This window comes from Apostichopus japonicus, chromosome 5, assembly GCF_037975245.1.
Source record: "Apostichopus japonicus isolate 1M-3 chromosome 5, ASM3797524v1, whole genome shotgun sequence".
Lineage (NCBI taxonomy): Eukaryota > Metazoa > Echinodermata > Holothuroidea > Aspidochirotida > Stichopodidae > Apostichopus > Apostichopus japonicus.
In genome coordinates, this window is record NC_092565.1 from 19677007 (window position 1) to 19694347 (window position 17341).

The 17341-nt window shown below is 37.0% G+C and overlaps 2 protein-coding genes across 3 annotated transcripts; both read right to left on the reverse strand.

Moving 5' to 3' along the window:
* Positions 1 to 241: 241 nt before the first annotated feature.
* Positions 242 to 8548, reverse strand: LOC139967960 (ADP-ribosylhydrolase ARH3-like). Of its 2 annotated transcripts, none has more exons than XM_071972205.1 (7): positions 8368 to 8548; positions 7296 to 7487; positions 6658 to 6757; positions 5924 to 6134; positions 5512 to 5759; positions 3164 to 3261; positions 242 to 1742 (listed from the first exon to the last, which is right to left on the reverse strand). In XM_071972205.1, exons 2-7 carry the CDS (start codon positions 7462 to 7464, stop codon positions 1444 to 1446), a joined length of 1125 nt encoding a protein of 374 aa, XP_071828306.1. In that variant the 5' UTR covers positions 7465 to 7487; positions 8368 to 8548; the 3' UTR covers positions 242 to 1443. The 2 variants fall into 2 exon arrangements, with proteins under 2 accessions (XP_071828306.1, XP_071828305.1); XM_071972204.1 differs by lacking the exon at positions 8368 to 8548 and adding an exon at positions 8151 to 8294.
* Positions 8549 to 8882: 334 nt separating this feature from the next.
* On the reverse strand, positions 8883 to 16883 carry LOC139967962 (soma ferritin-like). Its single transcript, XM_071972207.1, has 4 exons — positions 16640 to 16883; positions 14401 to 14547; positions 13166 to 13291; positions 8883 to 12597 (listed from the first exon to the last, which is right to left on the reverse strand). Exons 1-4 carry the CDS (start codon positions 16745 to 16747, stop codon positions 12460 to 12462), a joined length of 519 nt encoding a protein of 172 aa, XP_071828308.1. The 5' UTR covers positions 16748 to 16883; the 3' UTR covers positions 8883 to 12459.
* Positions 16884 to 17341: the final 458 nt, after the last annotated feature.

The window sequence follows — 17341 nt, forward strand, 5'->3', positions numbered from 1 at the left end:
TCTGCATAAACTTGAGATCTTCCCTAAGTGCTTTATAATCCTACAGGTTAAGTTTGCTTCATCTTTTTTACAGTGAATTTTATTTGCTTCCAAAGTATGATCACCTTTTGCTGAAAGTTTGGCTGGGTCAGAGCATAAGGTCACAAAAAGACAACCACAAAAGAGACCAATTTAACGATGAAAATAAATCATTTTGGTTAAAAAAAACAGTAAATCAGCACAATGAAAACAAAAAACAAACTGTTTGTTTATTTACTTTATTTACAAACTTAACATGGAAAGGTTACTTTGATTGTGTATGATGGGCCTTACAATCTGTGAATTAAAATCCTGACCTGTATGACATATTACTGCAGGTAGTTTCATGGAAATGAAGAATAGGCAATGAACAGAATCGCTATTTTCAATTTTTCAAGGATCATAAATCAAATATTGCACCATTATGACACAAAATTCTTGAATGCAAAATTTTTAAATACCAAAAATACAAAATAGGTATACCTTTAAGAGGAGAGATAGTCTCAAAAGGCTCACTAGTATAGTCTGACATGATACACTGTGTTTAATAGTTGACGTCAACTTAATGACATATCTTTAACTTTCGAAGAGTATGACTATTAAGTGACATATTACTGCAGGTATTGTAATGGAAATAAAGAGTAGCTAATGAACAAATAAGCTTTTTTCGATTACAAGGATCATATATCAAATATTGCACCATTATGACACAAAATTCTTGAATGCAAAATGTCTAAATACCAAAAATTGGTATCATTTAAAATGGAGAGTCTCACAAGGCCCACTAGTAAGTCTGACATGATACACCATGTTTAATAGTTAATGTCAACTTAATGTCTTATACATGATATGTCAAATTACCATTGCTTTATGCTTGGTATGCACTGTGTGCCAGAACAGTAGCTGAGGGGGGGGGGGAGGGGATTTCCAGATATTTCACAAGGCCCACATTGTAAATTTGTTATACTCTGGCAACATTTGAACTTGTAATACACAAGTGTACTTTAACATGATAGAAACCATTTTGCATCTACCCCTCTGACCTCATCCAAACATGGCTACAGGTCTGTTGCACACTGGGTGACAGATTAAATGATTGATTACGATTTACTGGTAAATTATGCCTGCCATCTCAACTAAATTTCAGTCATTTTTACCTTTCAAGAAATAATTTTCAAGTACTAACAATTTGCATTGCTGTAGTTGTTATCAATTCAACTTTTCCTTCAAGAAAGTGTTCTCTTCAAAAAATGTTTAATATCTCAAAAAACTACCGCTTAAATCTGTCTGCATATCAAATCTTTCAGATTCTTTTACATTTCTGCGTAATAAATCTTTGAAACCCTAAGTGCATTTCGGCATTTTCTTCTTCCTAGTGTTGACAAACAGGACCCAGAAAGGTAATTTACCTCTATCACCTTTTCTTCACCTCTCTGTTTTGGCTTTTGTGAGTATTTCATAAAGCCGATCAGCTTGCTTCAGAGCTGTGTCGGAGCCCTCGCAGAGTTTCTGCCATTGTTCGGGTATCGATTCGATGCCGTGGAAAGCTCCAGCGATGGCACCTGCCATCGAGGCAATGGTATCCGTGTCCCCGTCAAGAGAAATTGCATACAAGATAGTTCTTTCCATTGGACTCTGTACATAGAGGCCCTCCACCGGATTCAGACATCTAAGAAACGAATACAAAGCACTGCCGACTGAGTTGTGGGCTGATATACTATTACCTGCGAATGAAGCAATATGATGTGCTATTTACAACAACAATAATAACAACAACAGCTGTGAAAAGGTACTTAAGGTGGATGGAGGGTGGGGTGGGGAGGCAGGGTGGTCATGCTGGAACGAGTTACCTCATTACCTCCAAGCGATTTAAATTATTTCGTAATTTGTCATCATTATAAAGTAGGAGCACCTTTCCTGCATCTCTCATCCATTCCACAACAGTGCCCCTTCTTACCACATACCTTCTCCTTTTAACCAGACAAACATATGATTCTAAAGTGATAACAATTTTATCCATGACAACGACCAAGACATTGACCAGGTACTACTCAATCTGTATCTAAGGGAGGCCAAATATGCAACAAGTCTGATGCAAGACTAGCGTAAGGATATTGACAACAACTGAACAATAAGCTTGCACTAAAAGTCATTCATATTGATGTACAATGTATGGAATGAATATCTGGTATCGCAAACCAAAATGCTATGCAAAATGGTCAAGTTGCTATGCAAATGGTCAAGTTGCTATGCAAAATGGGCAAAATGCTTTGCAAAATGGTCAAGTTGCTATGCAAATGGGCAAAATGCTATGCAAAATGGTCAAGTTGCTATGCAAAATGGGCAAAATGCTATGCAAAATGGTCAAGTTGCTATGCAAATGGGCAAAATGCTATGCAAAATGGTCAAGTTGCTATGCAAATGGGCAAAATGCTATGCAAAATGGTCAAGTTGCTATGCAAAATGGTCAAGTTGCTATGCAAATGGGCAAAATGCTATGCAAAATGGTCAAGTTGCTATGCAAAATGGGCAAGTTGCTATGCAAAATGCTATGCAAAATGGGCAAGTTGCTATACGAGTGTACAGATGTATCGCAATTTTCTATGCAGGAACACTATGAGAGAGAAAAGAGTCACAGCCTTCAAAACTGCTACACAAAATTTGAACAGTAAAGGTTTCCCTGCAATGTTATAAAAGGTACAACGAGTACGTGCCATAGATTACATTAATCTATTTACCCTTTCCTGAGAGGACGCAAATTTTACAGGTTGTCTTTAATGGCAATATAAGTAGGATGAATGCAGGGGGAGGGGGGTCCAGGATTTGAGGAAGGAGGGGGATGTGGCCTTCAGGTTGTAGAAGTGTACCCACACATGGGAGGTGGGGAAAGTGGGGAAACACTAAAAAATTTAAAATGTGAAATGGTGCATTCTTAGGCTACAAATTAGGACTATATGTCAGGTAGTGCTAATATAACTTCTGTCATTTTTTTTATGTGTGGATGTAGGTGGCTGGGTGGGGTGGGGGGCGGAGTGTGTGTGTACATAAACACAATAACATCATAAACACAAACTTGTTCCATTTTCTCTGCAGCAAAAGTCAATCCACAAATGCTAAATTATGTAAAATAAAAGGAGGTACTTGCCTAACACTGAAGCTACTTCCTCAGCAGGTGGATCACTTTTCAAAAATTGGCATAAACTTTCAAGCCTTTGGCAATAAACATCATCTCTCTCCACTTTCCTGCAATGAAAGAATGTTGAATAACTTTCAGCAACATTAACAAGGAAATTGCAAATCCCTCAATCCTCAACGGCAACTAATAATTAACTTTATTTGCATCATTGCTTCACAAAATATGAAAATTTGCAGGATTTCCTTACTGAGTATATTTTTGTTTATTTATTTGTAATCTACCTTTGTATTTGTACATATTATTGTGATGTCATTTGTGATCGATGGTTGAGATAATTATCTCTCTCTTTGTCACTGCCTTTCCTTTGGGTGGAACTTTATTTGAGAATGCTGCATTTAGTAAACAAAATTATACTAGTGTGAAGTAGGAAAATTTAATATTCTATCACCAAAAGAAACTGATGATCATAGTAAAACAAGTTGCAGAATGATTAATATGCAGCTTGTCCTATTTTGTCTCTCAAACAATTCTAAAGAACATCAGCAAAAATGCCTACTAAGTTAGCTTGGCTTCTGTAACATTTGGGCTACTGTAGCACTACCTAGGTGTGTGCAGGTACTGTAAGCCTATACAGTATCTCACTGCAACTTTGAGCCGATTCTTAATTTTATGCAATTGCGCAAGTTGAGATAAGAGAGAGCCGGCCAGATGTAAGTTTCACTTGCCCCTGCAACCGGGCAAATGTTAATGTACAGCCCTGGGAATGAACTACTATTTCACCTCAAGAGCCAGGTCAGTCCCAGGGGACAAATATATCACCGGGCCCCCCTTTTTTTCTGAAGTCTTCATTTTGCCTTGGGATTATTATGAAGTTGAGAATACATTATTCTGGATCCCATATTGACCTGGGCCCTCATATTGATCTCGGATCCCAGGGCCTCCAGCCCTCCTGACCCCCCCCCCCCCACCCCTCATGAGGCCTGATGAAGTGTACAAGTTAAGTGATAGATTACCAGCTACCTATTGAATATGGACAGTAATAGAACAGTTATGTATTTATACTGCTGAAGGTCAAAGCTGAGGAGGGCTGTTTACTCCGTCCTATTTTTGTTACGTATTATTATTCCAATGCAAATAAACGTTTGTACGGCTGTTGGGAAGTTATACAACGGAAAATACCTGACACTATACTTCACCGAAGTATCTTTTGTAATCTGGTGAAAAATTATCTCTCATATTCACAAGCAGTGGCGGTGCCAAGGGGGGGCTTGGGGGCTTTAGCCCCCCCACTGAAGTAGTCAGCCCCCCCATTAGCCCCCCCAACTGAAATAGGCAACAACAAAAAAAACCTCATTGAAACAATATAGCCTACCCAAATTTTGTCAGCCATAACGCAGTGCTACAATGGTCAATGGAAATTTTGATGAATTTTTCACATGATAATAGTCAGTGACTCAGTTGTGGTGCAGGAAGCCTTGTTTTGGTGACTGATAAAAACAATTCAGATTCCAGCTTTATCCGCCAGGTGTTGATGAGTTGTTTCTCAGGATTGCAAGCATAAAACACTCTACAATGGTGGCGCAATTCACCTTCAAATATTGTGGCCATTGGCCAAACATTCCATCAGCTCTTGTGTTCTAAATTTTCAATTTTTTTTTTAAAAATGCATATTTTTTGAAAAATTTTTAGGTGACAAAAGCCTCGCTAAATGCCACCATTTTGCAAGTAGGCCTTTCCAGGATTGGGAAAAATTTACCCCTCCCCCCAGGACGGCGATCACTCAATCTTGTAAGCCACCCAAAAAATTGGCTCAGCCCCCCCTTAGCCTCCCCAACTAAAAATTCCTGGCGCCGCAACTGTTCACAAGTATGACATTAGGAAGTGGAGCATGGCGTGGACAGTTGGGAGTAAATAAGAACAGCAGTTATGCATAAAAAGTATAAAAGAATTGCCAAGATGAAGTCATGATTTAAGTTCTGATAATTTTCTAAGGGCTTCGCAAAGAATTACTTTACAAGATTTTCCAGAGACACTTAGAGTTAAAAAATGATCTTCATGACAGGCCAATTGGTTAAGTCTCGTCTTAGACTTTAGGTAGCATTATTTAAATGGTCATATGGTAATTCGTCCTCTCAAATCCCTGTGAAGTGTATCTTGTGAAATAAAACCTTTCAGAATTTGGGACATAATAACCAGCTTGTTTTGGGATTTCAAACCTTAAACAAAACAGCTAACCAAAACGGACCATACTTCCCAGCATAACAAATATCTTACGAAGACCTACGAGTTTGTGAATCTTACATTACAATGATGCATTCCATGTAGCCATGGAGATGAAGGAGATATTTGGTTTTTACCTTTTTTTGACTTGACTCATTAGAGTTGTAAGTTTCGCTTCCTTTTCGTTATCATTTGCAGTACCTTCGTCAGACGTCTGACATTCCACTTTTTCTCTCATAGTATTCAGAAGGTTCTCAGCAAACTTTTCGCGATTCATCTTATCTGTAGCTGTATGCAGGGCTTGATGAACAGCTAGAGCCTGCAGGACTGCACCGTTATAACCGTTTCTGTTGGAATGGGTGAGAAGCGCACTGCTCTTTGCATTCTGAAGAGACCAAAAAAAAAAATGGGACGGTGAAAAGGGAGCTTTGAGACGAAAATGCAATCACGAGAATGTACATTCTGCAAATACGAGAATGTTCATGGTGCAAATAGACTATTAATAGTTTCTGGAATCATAGAATGAAAGTAATGATTAAATTTATATACCTGGATGACCCTTTCTACCTCATCTTCACCGCACAGTGCGACTGGTGCAACCCTCATGGCACCCCCGTTCCCATAGGAACCGCCTCCATCGAACTGATTTCTGGCAGGCGCAAACACATCTGATAGATCACGATCTCCCAGTCTCTTAAGTACCGTTACTACGTTATAGCCATATCCTCGCGTGGGATGTGCCATATATTCATCAGCAAATCTAACAGAAATAGAAACAAAAAAAACAGGAACATCTCAAAGGTGGTAAAGAAACCACATGAAACTCTAAGTACAGAAACACTTAACTATTTATTACAAAATATTGAGCAACCATATTAGGCCACTCAGGATGATTTTACTCTTGATCATGGATTGGGGGGGGGGGGGTGAAGAGTTCAAAAGAGTGAAGTGATTATTCTGATCATAATACAAGGTTTGTACACATCTGACGATTCTCAATTCCCCGACTTTTCCAGACTTTCCAGGACATCAACTGAGATACTCAAGGTGCTTTAGACACACACGTATTATGAATGCAGCTACTTCCCACTTTAGTTTCCATTGTCAAAGACATCCATGTGCATTGCAATAAAAATTGTGTAGGCTATTAAAGGCACTGTACTGTGGGTACACTAGCTCTTGAGTCACTCGAATTTGTCAACATCTGTAAATTTGGGCAAATTATGATCAGTCAACTCTGTTGTGAATTACCTCCTTTTTTTGGGGGCCAGAAAAATACCAACCTTTTCGCTAAATCTTTTGCTTCCAGCTGGCCATTATTAGCAATCAATGATTCAGCCACACACCTTGCCATTGCAGTATCATCAGTATATTCCAGTTTTCCTAATGAATGAAGGAAGGAAAATGATTCAAACAGAATCAGTTTTAATATCTCCTGTAATTTATTATCAAATAATATATTAAAAAAACAGTTCAAGCCTTTTTCCATCAACACATGAGGCTGGAATGTAATATGAGACTTAAATATTATGATAACATACTTTCACTTATTATAGTATTCCACTTATAGTGGTGGTATTAATATTATATTATAACATACTATTTTGCATAATATTCCACTGCTAGTTGTGGTAAGTCCTCAATATTACCAGAAGTGCAGAGTATTTGTAATGTTTTGTGAAAAGGTGAAACAACAGGAATTTGTTATTTAACAGTAGTAGCCTTTCCTCCCACCAACCTCCCCTTCTCACCCCTCCCTTTCTTGAACATAAGTTCTACAGTGCACAGGTATATTACTACAGAATCAGATATATGTTTGCATTTTTTAATGAATAATCAGCCAGAACACAAGAAGTTCTCAGACCATGACAGTTATATATAATAATCCAGTATGAAATGGTAATCAATAGCAATACTGAACCTGGACCGTCAATTTCCACGTCAAACTTGTTAACAAAATCTTGAACGTTATCATAACTTCCAGGTCCTCCAACACCTGTCACTTCAAACGGTGCTCCGATACAGTCTCCTACAACAGCACCAACCAAACATCCTCGAAACCTTGATCTCAAAGTTGGACTCAGAGTCATTCTTATTGGCTGATCTTCAAATTCTGGTGAAAGGGGACACATGATAAATGTTGACTTTTGGAGATATCTTTGACATGTTAACAAATTTCTTCATGCAAAATGAACTTTTCTCAGAGAAATTATACCGTTACTCTTTGGCCTGTCTTTATGGGCCTCAATCTTAGGCTAGTTCTAAATGTACAACGATGTTTCAATTTGGCATGGTACTATACAGTATTAGGCGTTAGTTGCAAATATTATATGCTTTGTTAGACCTGGCATAACTCACAGAATTTTAGGCCAAATCTTGAACAAGGTATACCTAAGTCACCTGACTATCAGGTCTAAGCTTATGTAAGTAACTTTAGTAGCCCATGCTTGATCTATATAGACCTAGACCTATGTAGGCATGTCATTTGATCTTACTTAAGCTACATTGTAGGTTACAGTATGTTAATCATGCTATTAACTACTATATGCATACTGGGTAGATGGGAAAGCCACTGCCTTGTCCATATTACCCTATTGTTAATTATACCTATGATACTGGGTAGACAGAAAGTATATGTAATACTAAGAATAGCTAAGCCTACGTAATACTAATTATATTGTACTCTATGTGTAATCTCTACATGCAGGAATGTCATCTGTCTCTGTGACAGATGAGAAGATGAGAGTAATAAATCAGTAGAGCATGTTTACACTACCACGGTGTGAAGTTGGTTTTTCTTGAGTTGTCTCTACAACAACATACATGTAGGCCTAGGCTAAGTTAGGCCAAATCCTAGTCTACATGTAGGCATAGACTAAGTTAGGCCAAACCCTAGTCTAAGTTGTACTGGAATGGTGTGACTGTGAGCTGGTAGCCTAGTAGTAGTACATCTTTAAGACATGTAAACTGCAAATGAAATTATATATATTTACTTCAGTATTCGTGGTGTCACTGAAATTGTGACGTGAATGACAGCTACAACGGCAGGAGAAGCATAAACGTACGGAAGCACATATTTCTGTGATATGAAGCCGATTGGGTGCATGAAAATATAATAATAGTAGCACCGATTAACTAACACATCTGTGCAGACTGTACTGTCCCGATATTTTAGAACGAGTCACCCTAGATGACTTAGTTAATGGAAGTAGTTTATGAGAGGTTGTAGTACCCCAAATTACTCCCAGATATCGACGAGGGACAAATGAGTCAATTAAAAGTGCCATAGCAGTAAATCACCAGTTGGGGGGGGGGGGGGGGAGTGGGTCCATGGTTACAGCCATGATAAGGGATGCATCCAGGGTATGATGCTGGTTAGAAACGTCTGAAAAATTTACAAGAGGACACAACTATGCAATAAGAAATAACTTTAAACTTCAACTCTAAATGGAAGGTGTGAAAAATTGGGAGAGAAAGAGACAGGAAAAAGTAAAGTAAGATGCCTAAATGTGTTAAAAATGGTTTTCTGTTTTATTATTCTTCATGATGCTCTTAAGAAATGTCTCACAAATACATTCAAAATATTTGCATGAAAACTTTTATTTGAAAGTCAGTGTAACTAAAAACAAATGGGCATTAAAAGGAATACTTTCATACCACAAACAGAACCAATGAATTCTTACAAATCGTGGTTGTAGTGTGTGTAGCTGTACAGCATAGGGAATTTGCATAGGGAATGAATACTGATGGCTGTAGTGATGTCACGAATAACAAACAATGGTTTATCCTACACAGAAGGCATCCAACAGGCAATACAAGGCATCCAATAATGAAGGCACAATTTAGCAATAGAACTAAAGCACTATGTAACTGGTTGCCTCCACCCCCCCTCCCCCCTCCCCTCCATCTCCACCTATATAAGCTTACAATTCTTTGTGGAAGAAATGATATGGAATGAAATGGACAGAGAAGCATTTAATATTGAAATTACCATAAAGCACACATGTAAATATTATTACTCAGTACTCATAATAGTAACCTACTAATCTGAGAACTTGCACCGATCCAAATCAAAGGATAAATAATGGTCACAGTGAAAACTAAACAACTGCAAAGGTTAGGAGGAATACTCAGAATAGAGAAAATAAAACTATGATGTTGAAACAAGAAAAGTGTCAGGCTCAATGAACAAGAAATTGTCCAAGTATTAAAAATGGTTTTATGTATGTACTTGGCCATAGAGGACACTCACTAGCTGGATGGACTAAGGAAAAGTTGCTTACTGTGATAGGACATTTCATTTGAAATCAAGTTTGAGGCAAGAGCTTTAAATTTTGCTTCTATGCAAAAGAGTTCTTAGATAAGTAAAATTAAAACAACGATTTTCTTTTATAACAATTTTTTTTTTAATTTCCTGAGATGTGGACATTCTTACAATTGTGTGGGATTATCAAACTATTGGCCAAATTATGGAACTGTTAAGGTGCCATTAAAATGTTAAAATTTTCACATAATTATGTTAGCAACTTTGTGCAAAGTATTGAATTGCTCTGAATGCTCTCTTATATTTCACCAAAACTGTAGAAATTCTCACATTGATCACTTCTTGCATTTAAGTAATAAATGATTTATCATTTTACTATTTTTTTACAAATTTTGATGATTCTTTAGCAAAAATACACAACTTAATAATTTAATCATATCGATCATAAGTTTACTAATGTTTCAGTGATTTGTTATCATTAATTCTAATGAGCTTGCATTACCTCATCATTCTTATTATTATTAAATTCCATTTTTAAATGCTTACATATGAAGTTGTAAAATTTAATCAAAAGAAAAGAAAGAGAGAGAACATTTAAACACTTCTTAGGCACACAGTGAGATAAGCTGCCTCAATGCTATCACATAGGAATTACCCCATTCCAATAACAGTACCAATTTACTAATTCATATAACAGCATATCCTTATACACAAAACAATATGGTTTCTTGGATGAAAATTGTAATCTATCTCCATTAATATGACGGTATACCACTGAAGAGTTTTTACTGTATAACAGCAAGAATAATCCTTTAAAAATTGCCCAACTTCCAAAAAATAGGACAAAACAACAGAATGGCGGCTAAAATAAGAGAGACAGCTGCTGTCATTTCCAATTTTTGGACCTTGGTACATATCAATCAAAAGCTTCCAAAACATGCTACAGAATTGGTTAAAAAATGAAGATTTATCAAAATGATGAGTCTGTTTGGGAAAATGAACAGATTAGAGTAACATTTAATAACATGTTGACAACGATGAACATGGACTGCCATGTGGTTAATTAACAATACAAAACATAGCAATATTACAAATTCTACAATAGAGCAAAACAAAGGAAACAAGGTTGTCTTAGCACCTAATTAATATCTACCGTGTGTTTCCAAAAATGAGAGGAAGAAATATGTCACTGGAAATTATGTAAAACTTTGACAGAATAACCGTAAGGATTGAACAGAAACTAGTAAATTAATGTTTCCTTTCTTCTCAAAAATTACAGTTATGTGATTTATGGTATTTTAATAATTAAAGCATATAGCAACGTTTACTACCGCCAAAAGTTACAAAGGGACTACTGTTTTGTGTAAGCACTGAATTTGTATTTACCAAGTGTTTTCTGAAATATTAAAACTAGAATAACAAAACTTTGAGAGGTAGTCGCTTTGAATAACAGCAAGGATGAACAGAATTTAGCCAATTAATTTTGAAATTCCATTCATATGGTTATGGCATTGCAGCAACATTTTTAACCATTGTTACTTGTTAGTTCAATTGAAATGCATTAAGGCCAATAAAGAAGCACACATTATTACATCACATAAATAACATACCCACAACAATACAAAAATCAATAAATTAGCAGAAAAACTGTGAAGAGCAATTTTCTGCATTGTTAAAATAACCTCAGAAGTGGAAAATTATTGTGTACTGGAAATAAGGCAAACAACTCAAATGGCATTATTAAAGGCCAACTGTTTGGAAATCCAATCAATGCTATCGACAGGCATCAAGGATAGAGAAAAAACTAATTAAATCATTAGATATTGTATGAAATTAAAAGAGGTAGCAAATTTGAATAACAAAAGTAATGCACTGAGAACTGACATTCATTTTATTTCTTTGTGTGCTTATTTTTATCACGGAAAACGGAGGTCATTTCGCTGCAAGAAATTAGCTACTTCCTGAGTGAGTTACTGAATATTCAATTCTGCAGAGAAATGTCAAGACCGCAAGGAGCAAACTGCCCGGCTTGTTGGTACTGCTACCTTCAGTCGATTGTAACTTGCTGGTCTACTGGTAAACTTAACACCATGACTGTAGGTTAGCAAATCAACTTACTGATGATATCTGTATTGGTCTCAAAATAACATTTCTGGCAAAATTCAATTTGTCAATGTTGTTCTTGGAGGCTCTGTTGGCAGCTGAAAGAACTTTGTTTATTTACTTATATCTGTAAGAATTTATAAAACAATGGATTAAAAACTTTAACAAATCATGCCAAATTTTGACTTTCTTCACCAAGTTTACCTACTGGCATTATAGACTGGCAAACTAGTGATGTAAATATCAAAATAACACTAGAACTTCATCTGTAATTCTAACGTTCTATTTCAGTGCATAGTAACACTAAAATTTAAACCTCAAGGGCTACTTTCATCAAATTACTGTCAGAAATGCACACACACACCCCCCCTCCCCCTACAATGTCTCATACAAACAAACAACTTTTTTTTTTATCCTTCAAGGTTAACTTGCAATGAATATAGCATGAAGTGTTGCACCAACTCCTTTTGTTCCAAAGCCTTTTATTAAACATGTAATGGGAAGCCAGTTCGGGTCACTACCCTTCGTTGCCAAGATGAAACCCCCTTCACTTCATAGCACACCTACATCACTACTGCACTGCCACATACTGCTTCATTCTTGAAATAACCCCTTTTGTGTTAGGGTTCTACATTCCTGAAAGAGTGCCTATGTCCTTTCTATTCACAGAAAACAATTGACACCCACAATGCACTGTGTTGTGACAAAACGAGATATATTACTCTGCCAACTCCTTATCGAATATGTATTCACCAAGTCCATCACCGGCTCTTGACAGTTGCTGCTTAAGGTCTCCAAGCCGTTTAATATTTTCCACATAAGGAGTAAGAAATTCTTCCTCGATCCAGTCCATTGTCTGCAAGAGAAGATGTATAAGGATTTGTTAAGACCCCATAAAACTTTGCGACAGATTGGCTGCACAATGTTGATTCAATGTGGTTGAAGCCTGTGCACTAAAGCATAATATTTGCATGTGGTCATTGTTTTTTACCAAACCTATCGCTTACTGAAGAAATCAACTGATCAAACTTAAGACAACTTGATCATAGATCTTGTTTACCATATGGAAGTTAACAAGCAAGTACTTGATTCTGTCCGTCCTCAACAAGTCGTAGCCCAGATGGGGATTTTCATATCGGCATTACTCACATGTAGAAATGAAAATTGAAAGCTTCAAAAAATTACAAAATTGGTTCATTATTTGAAATGAAACTTAGAGATTGAATTTGATTAACTACATTGATATGGGATAAAGGCACTGAACAGAATACAAATTTGGATCAAAATCCCAATGAAAAGGCTGTTTTGCAGTCTCATTGGCACAGACGTAGCATGTTAGACTTCAAAATCCCTTCAATAATGAAATAACAAGTAACCAACAGAAGAAGAATGAGGGAAAAAATTAAAATTGTGAAAGGAATTACATGCTTATCTTCATGAGTCTCGGCAAGATTGTGGAATTTCAAAAACGTTTGGTTACTATTTATCTCGGCTTCCATCGCTGCAGCTAATCCCTCACTTCCTTTACCCCAGTTCGATCTAGAACTAGCCTGGAAAGACAGCAAAAAGATAGGATAAAATGATTAGCCAGTGGATTATGAGAGCATAAGGTGATGTGTCAAACACTACAGGAGGGGGGGGGGAGGGTCATGGGGCTCATCCTATCTGCAGTTGGGCTACAAAAGACAATCTTTTGTGCTCTGCCTTTCACACAGTAGGCACTGCTGGTCAATAAAGATGAGCTAAATTCCATCAAAAATGTCAAACATACAGTTATCCAAAATAAACCAGCATAATAATACACTCAAAACAATGGCATTTTTTCATGCAGCATTCAGAAAATGCAAATTATACAAATTTACCATGCATGCAGTAACATTCCCTGAAAATATCTTAAATTACATCTTGGGTTATAAGTGTTGTAAGGTGTGTGATTGCATATTGCAGCCTCAACCGGACTGTTTTCAGTTTGTGTAACCCCAACAATCACCTACTCAAAGTCTCCTTCTGATGATAACAGACTTCATTAAGAACAATAAATGAACCATAAAAAGAAACATTGCTTGATGGTACTGAACTTTAAGGGAACATTGTCCATCTCAACCTGCAGAAGTACAACCCTATGAAAACAAAGGTTCCATTACTAAGTTAAAGGCATTGAAGACTCGCCCCAAACCGTGTGCGGCCATCTGAAAAAGTTAACTTTCCGTTGCTTGCAAGTAACGTTTTGTTCGTGTCGCTAGAAAATGCAGACAGTGATGAAACGTGATACCTTGTTATCTTTAACTTGACCTGAGATGTCTATCGCTGTTTGTTTGTACACTGTGCTATGGGTATTGACCGCAGCTGTATTTACTGACTGTACACTAGTGTCTAATTACCGACGTTAGCAAGATGTGTGTCTATTTTCTGGGATCGATGGTGGTGTCTAACACTTCTGTTACACCTCATTTGAAACTAGGTCAGATAACTGGCTTTAGATGTTTCTTTTTGCGCGAGTCTTCACACCCTTTCAGAACACGCCATAACATTCATACGGGTGTAATTAGCTTTAGAAACATTGTGGTCATTTTACTATCTTTTTTGGGAGGGTTGGGGGGGGGGAAGGGTTTCACTAAGTCTTCACTTTAATGACTCTTGGAATTTATTTGTTCTTCACCTGAACATCCTGGAAAGTCACACGTCCTCCCCTCTTGTTCTGCTTCTGCATCAATTTGTCTGCATTTTCTTTCTTCTTTTCTGACATGTCCTTCAGAAACTTATGAAAACCTGAGAGTGCAACATCATCCCTGTCATAATGTGTCGACTGCATAGGAAGTTGGAAAATAATGATGGAATGATCATATCAAATCTAACATAAAGTCATACAATCTGAAAAAAATGTAATAATGTTATTGGGTACAAATCTCTTATTAACATTAATTCATTAATGTAAATAAGGGATATAAATTGTGATTCTCAAATTATTTTGTGTATGACCAAATTTACAGCAACAGAGTTGTTGTATATATATTCAACTTTGTTGCTGTAAATTTCACCAGATCAGCAATAAAGGGTCACACTAATTAGCGTCAACAGGCCGATTTCACGACAACTCACGACAACTCAAGACAACAAGTTTAAAATACCATCAAATACAATTGATGTTATCAGAGTATATCTGCAAACACGTTTAAACTGACTGGAACCAGCGTGCATACATATTTTTCACGGGAAAAAATGTTTTTGTCGTAAAAATCGCCAACTTTTTCCTAACGTTGAATTGGACGACGTGATGCTATTGCGCTTGCGCAATGACATTGGACCGAACCATTACACTACAGGTAAGTGCAATTTTTCAATCGAGAATGGTGCCCACACACTGGTGTCAATGTATGATTGACTTGGCAAAAGGTGACCAGCGCCATCTAATTTTACTTAACTACTTTTTATGAGAATCATTCGTTACTATACTACTACTAGTGTCAGTGAGTACTACTACTTTTTGTGAATGGTCTTCTATTCATTTTTACAGAGCCATTCCTATGTTTAACCAGATCGTGTTATATTCAGGGTAAGCTTTAATTCATGATTGTGTGATAGGATTTAATTGCAATAAGAAATATTCATTATTTTAAAAACATTCAATGATTTGACAGAGAGAATAATAAAACCAGGCAAAATGATAGTTAGCAAGACTCTGTAAAGTTGATAATCATGCACATATGTAAATTACAATGGAAAAACAATAAGCAATATTCATTATTTTTAAAACATTAAATAATTTGATTTGGAGTTCATTCACCATACTTTGGTGCTTTATTACTACGTCAACCCACCTTACCGACACTGTACACAAGGCAGTTCCCAAACCTAGCACAAACCCACCGATATTATAATGGTTCGGTCCGATGTCATTGCGCAAGCGCAATAGCATCACGTCGTCCAATTCAACGTTAGGAAAAAGTCGGCGATTTTTACAACAAAAACATTTTTTCCCGTGAAAAATATGTATGCACGCTGGTTCCAGTCAGTTTTAAACGTGTTTGCAGATATACTCTGATAACATCAATTGTATTTGATGGTATTTTAAACTTGTTGTCTTGAGTTGTCTTGAGTTGTCGTGAAATCGGCCTGTTGACGCTAATTAGTGTGACCGACAATGAATGGAATAATGCTACCGGTGTAAGGGGGACCCTCTCAGTGGAAGGCATTGCATCTCATGTAATTTGGCGATGTTTATTAGATGGTTTCTCCAAGTTATATCCTTCTTGAAACTATAACCAGTATTATAACTATTATTAATAGGCCGTGGCTATTCTTACGACTAGTCGTAACAATTATTTATAAACTATTCTTACGACAAAGGCGAATTCAAGCACAGTTAAGTAAATAAAGCAACTGCGCATGTAGTAGGGGTAACCCTAACCCTAACTTTAACCCTAAACCCCAATCCTAACCCTAACCGGAAATTATGGTTACTCCTGGTTGTAAAAAATAGTACTCCTGTCATAAAAATAGCAACTGCGCATGCGTAATCGAAAATTATTCTTACGAACAGTCGTAAGAATAGCCACTTTGTTATTAATAAAATATGTGGTTCCTGCATGTTTGTGCACTGAATGTTTGACTAGGCCTTTATGACTAAATACTTTCACTTTGTAATGCTGACACAATAAATCATCCAACGTGATTGCAAGCTCACGATAAATCTGATAGATTAGGTACAGCTAAATTATTTGACTGAGGTCGACAGTGTTCTAAACTTCTACCTGTACATATAGCCTAGGGGCCTAGCTAGACCTGCATGATAAAGTGATAGTGATACTAACAGTAACACAAAAGCCTAGGCTTCAGTACAATCAAGCTAAGAATTCGCCATTGCCGATTAGCCTATGCAATACAGATCGTTAATTTACCATCGCTAAGTAGCCATACGACGACGTGAGCTCCAATTGTATCAGGGTATTGATAAATGTCTCTGTCTCTGCGTGAAAATTCTGCTTGACGTTCGAATTCGTTGCCATTTTTCTGATTCAATTTCTTCCACTAATACTAGTACCGTGCAGTTCCAACGATCCCAGCCTAGGCTACCCCATGCGACCTGCTTCTCGTGGTGTCGGTAATCTTTGTTATGGATATTCATCTAGGGTCTTTATTTTACGGAAGCATAGAAAGCCACTAATTCAAAACACACACATGGTAAAATTGACGAGAAAGGTGATCCGCTGTGCACTCTGCATTCTGCACACTGTGCAAACATCTATACACACCACGTTCATTCTTTTGATTTGCATTGTCCGCATAACTTGTCGACACGGTATTTGACGAAAATGTTGACATTTTACGCGGTACAAAGCAGAGTCGTAACAAGCCACTTCATTGTAAGGCCAAGTAATTACTATCCATTTTCATGGGCCGAGTGAACAATCACTGACCCCAATCACTGTATAACAGTGTTTGAGCTACTACACGTGTCACGAATATTTACAATTAACGGTTGGTAATTGCAAAATGGTGACGTCACCTTCTTTTATAATTGTAGTTTATCTGTTTTAAACTGTAGATTCATTTTTATTCTATGGCAGGAAAATAGTAATTGTACCGAATGGTATTTTTTT

What these genes read in the sequence shown, in the direction of transcription:
- LOC139967960 (XM_071972204.1), bottom strand. Translation starts at nt 8,199, where the DNA reads ATGTATGTTGTTGTAGAGACAACTCAAGAAAAACCAACTTCACACCGT. An exon ending in GCAAAAGATTTAGCGAAAAG is followed by an intron (nt 6,135 to 6,657) that starts GTTGGTATTTTT and finishes TATTTCTGTTAG; the next exon opens with ATTTGCTGATGAATATATGG. An exon ending in AGGTAGAAAGGGTCATCCAG is followed by an intron (nt 5,760 to 5,923) that starts GTATATAAATTT and finishes TGGTCTCTTCAG; the next exon opens with AATGCAAAGAGCAGTGCGCT.
- LOC139967962 (XM_071972207.1), bottom strand. Translation starts at nt 16,747, where the DNA reads ATGGCAACGAATTCGAACGTCAAGCAGAATTTTCACGCAGAGACAGAG. An exon ending in TGACTTTCCAGGATGTTCAG is followed by an intron (nt 13,292 to 14,400) that starts GTGAAGAACAAA and finishes CTGTCTTTCCAG; the next exon opens with GCTAGTTCTAGATCGAACTG. An exon ending in AGACTCATGAAGATAAGCAT is followed by an intron (nt 12,598 to 13,165) that starts GTAATTCCTTTC and finishes CTTCTCTTGCAG; the next exon opens with ACAATGGACTGGATCGAGGA.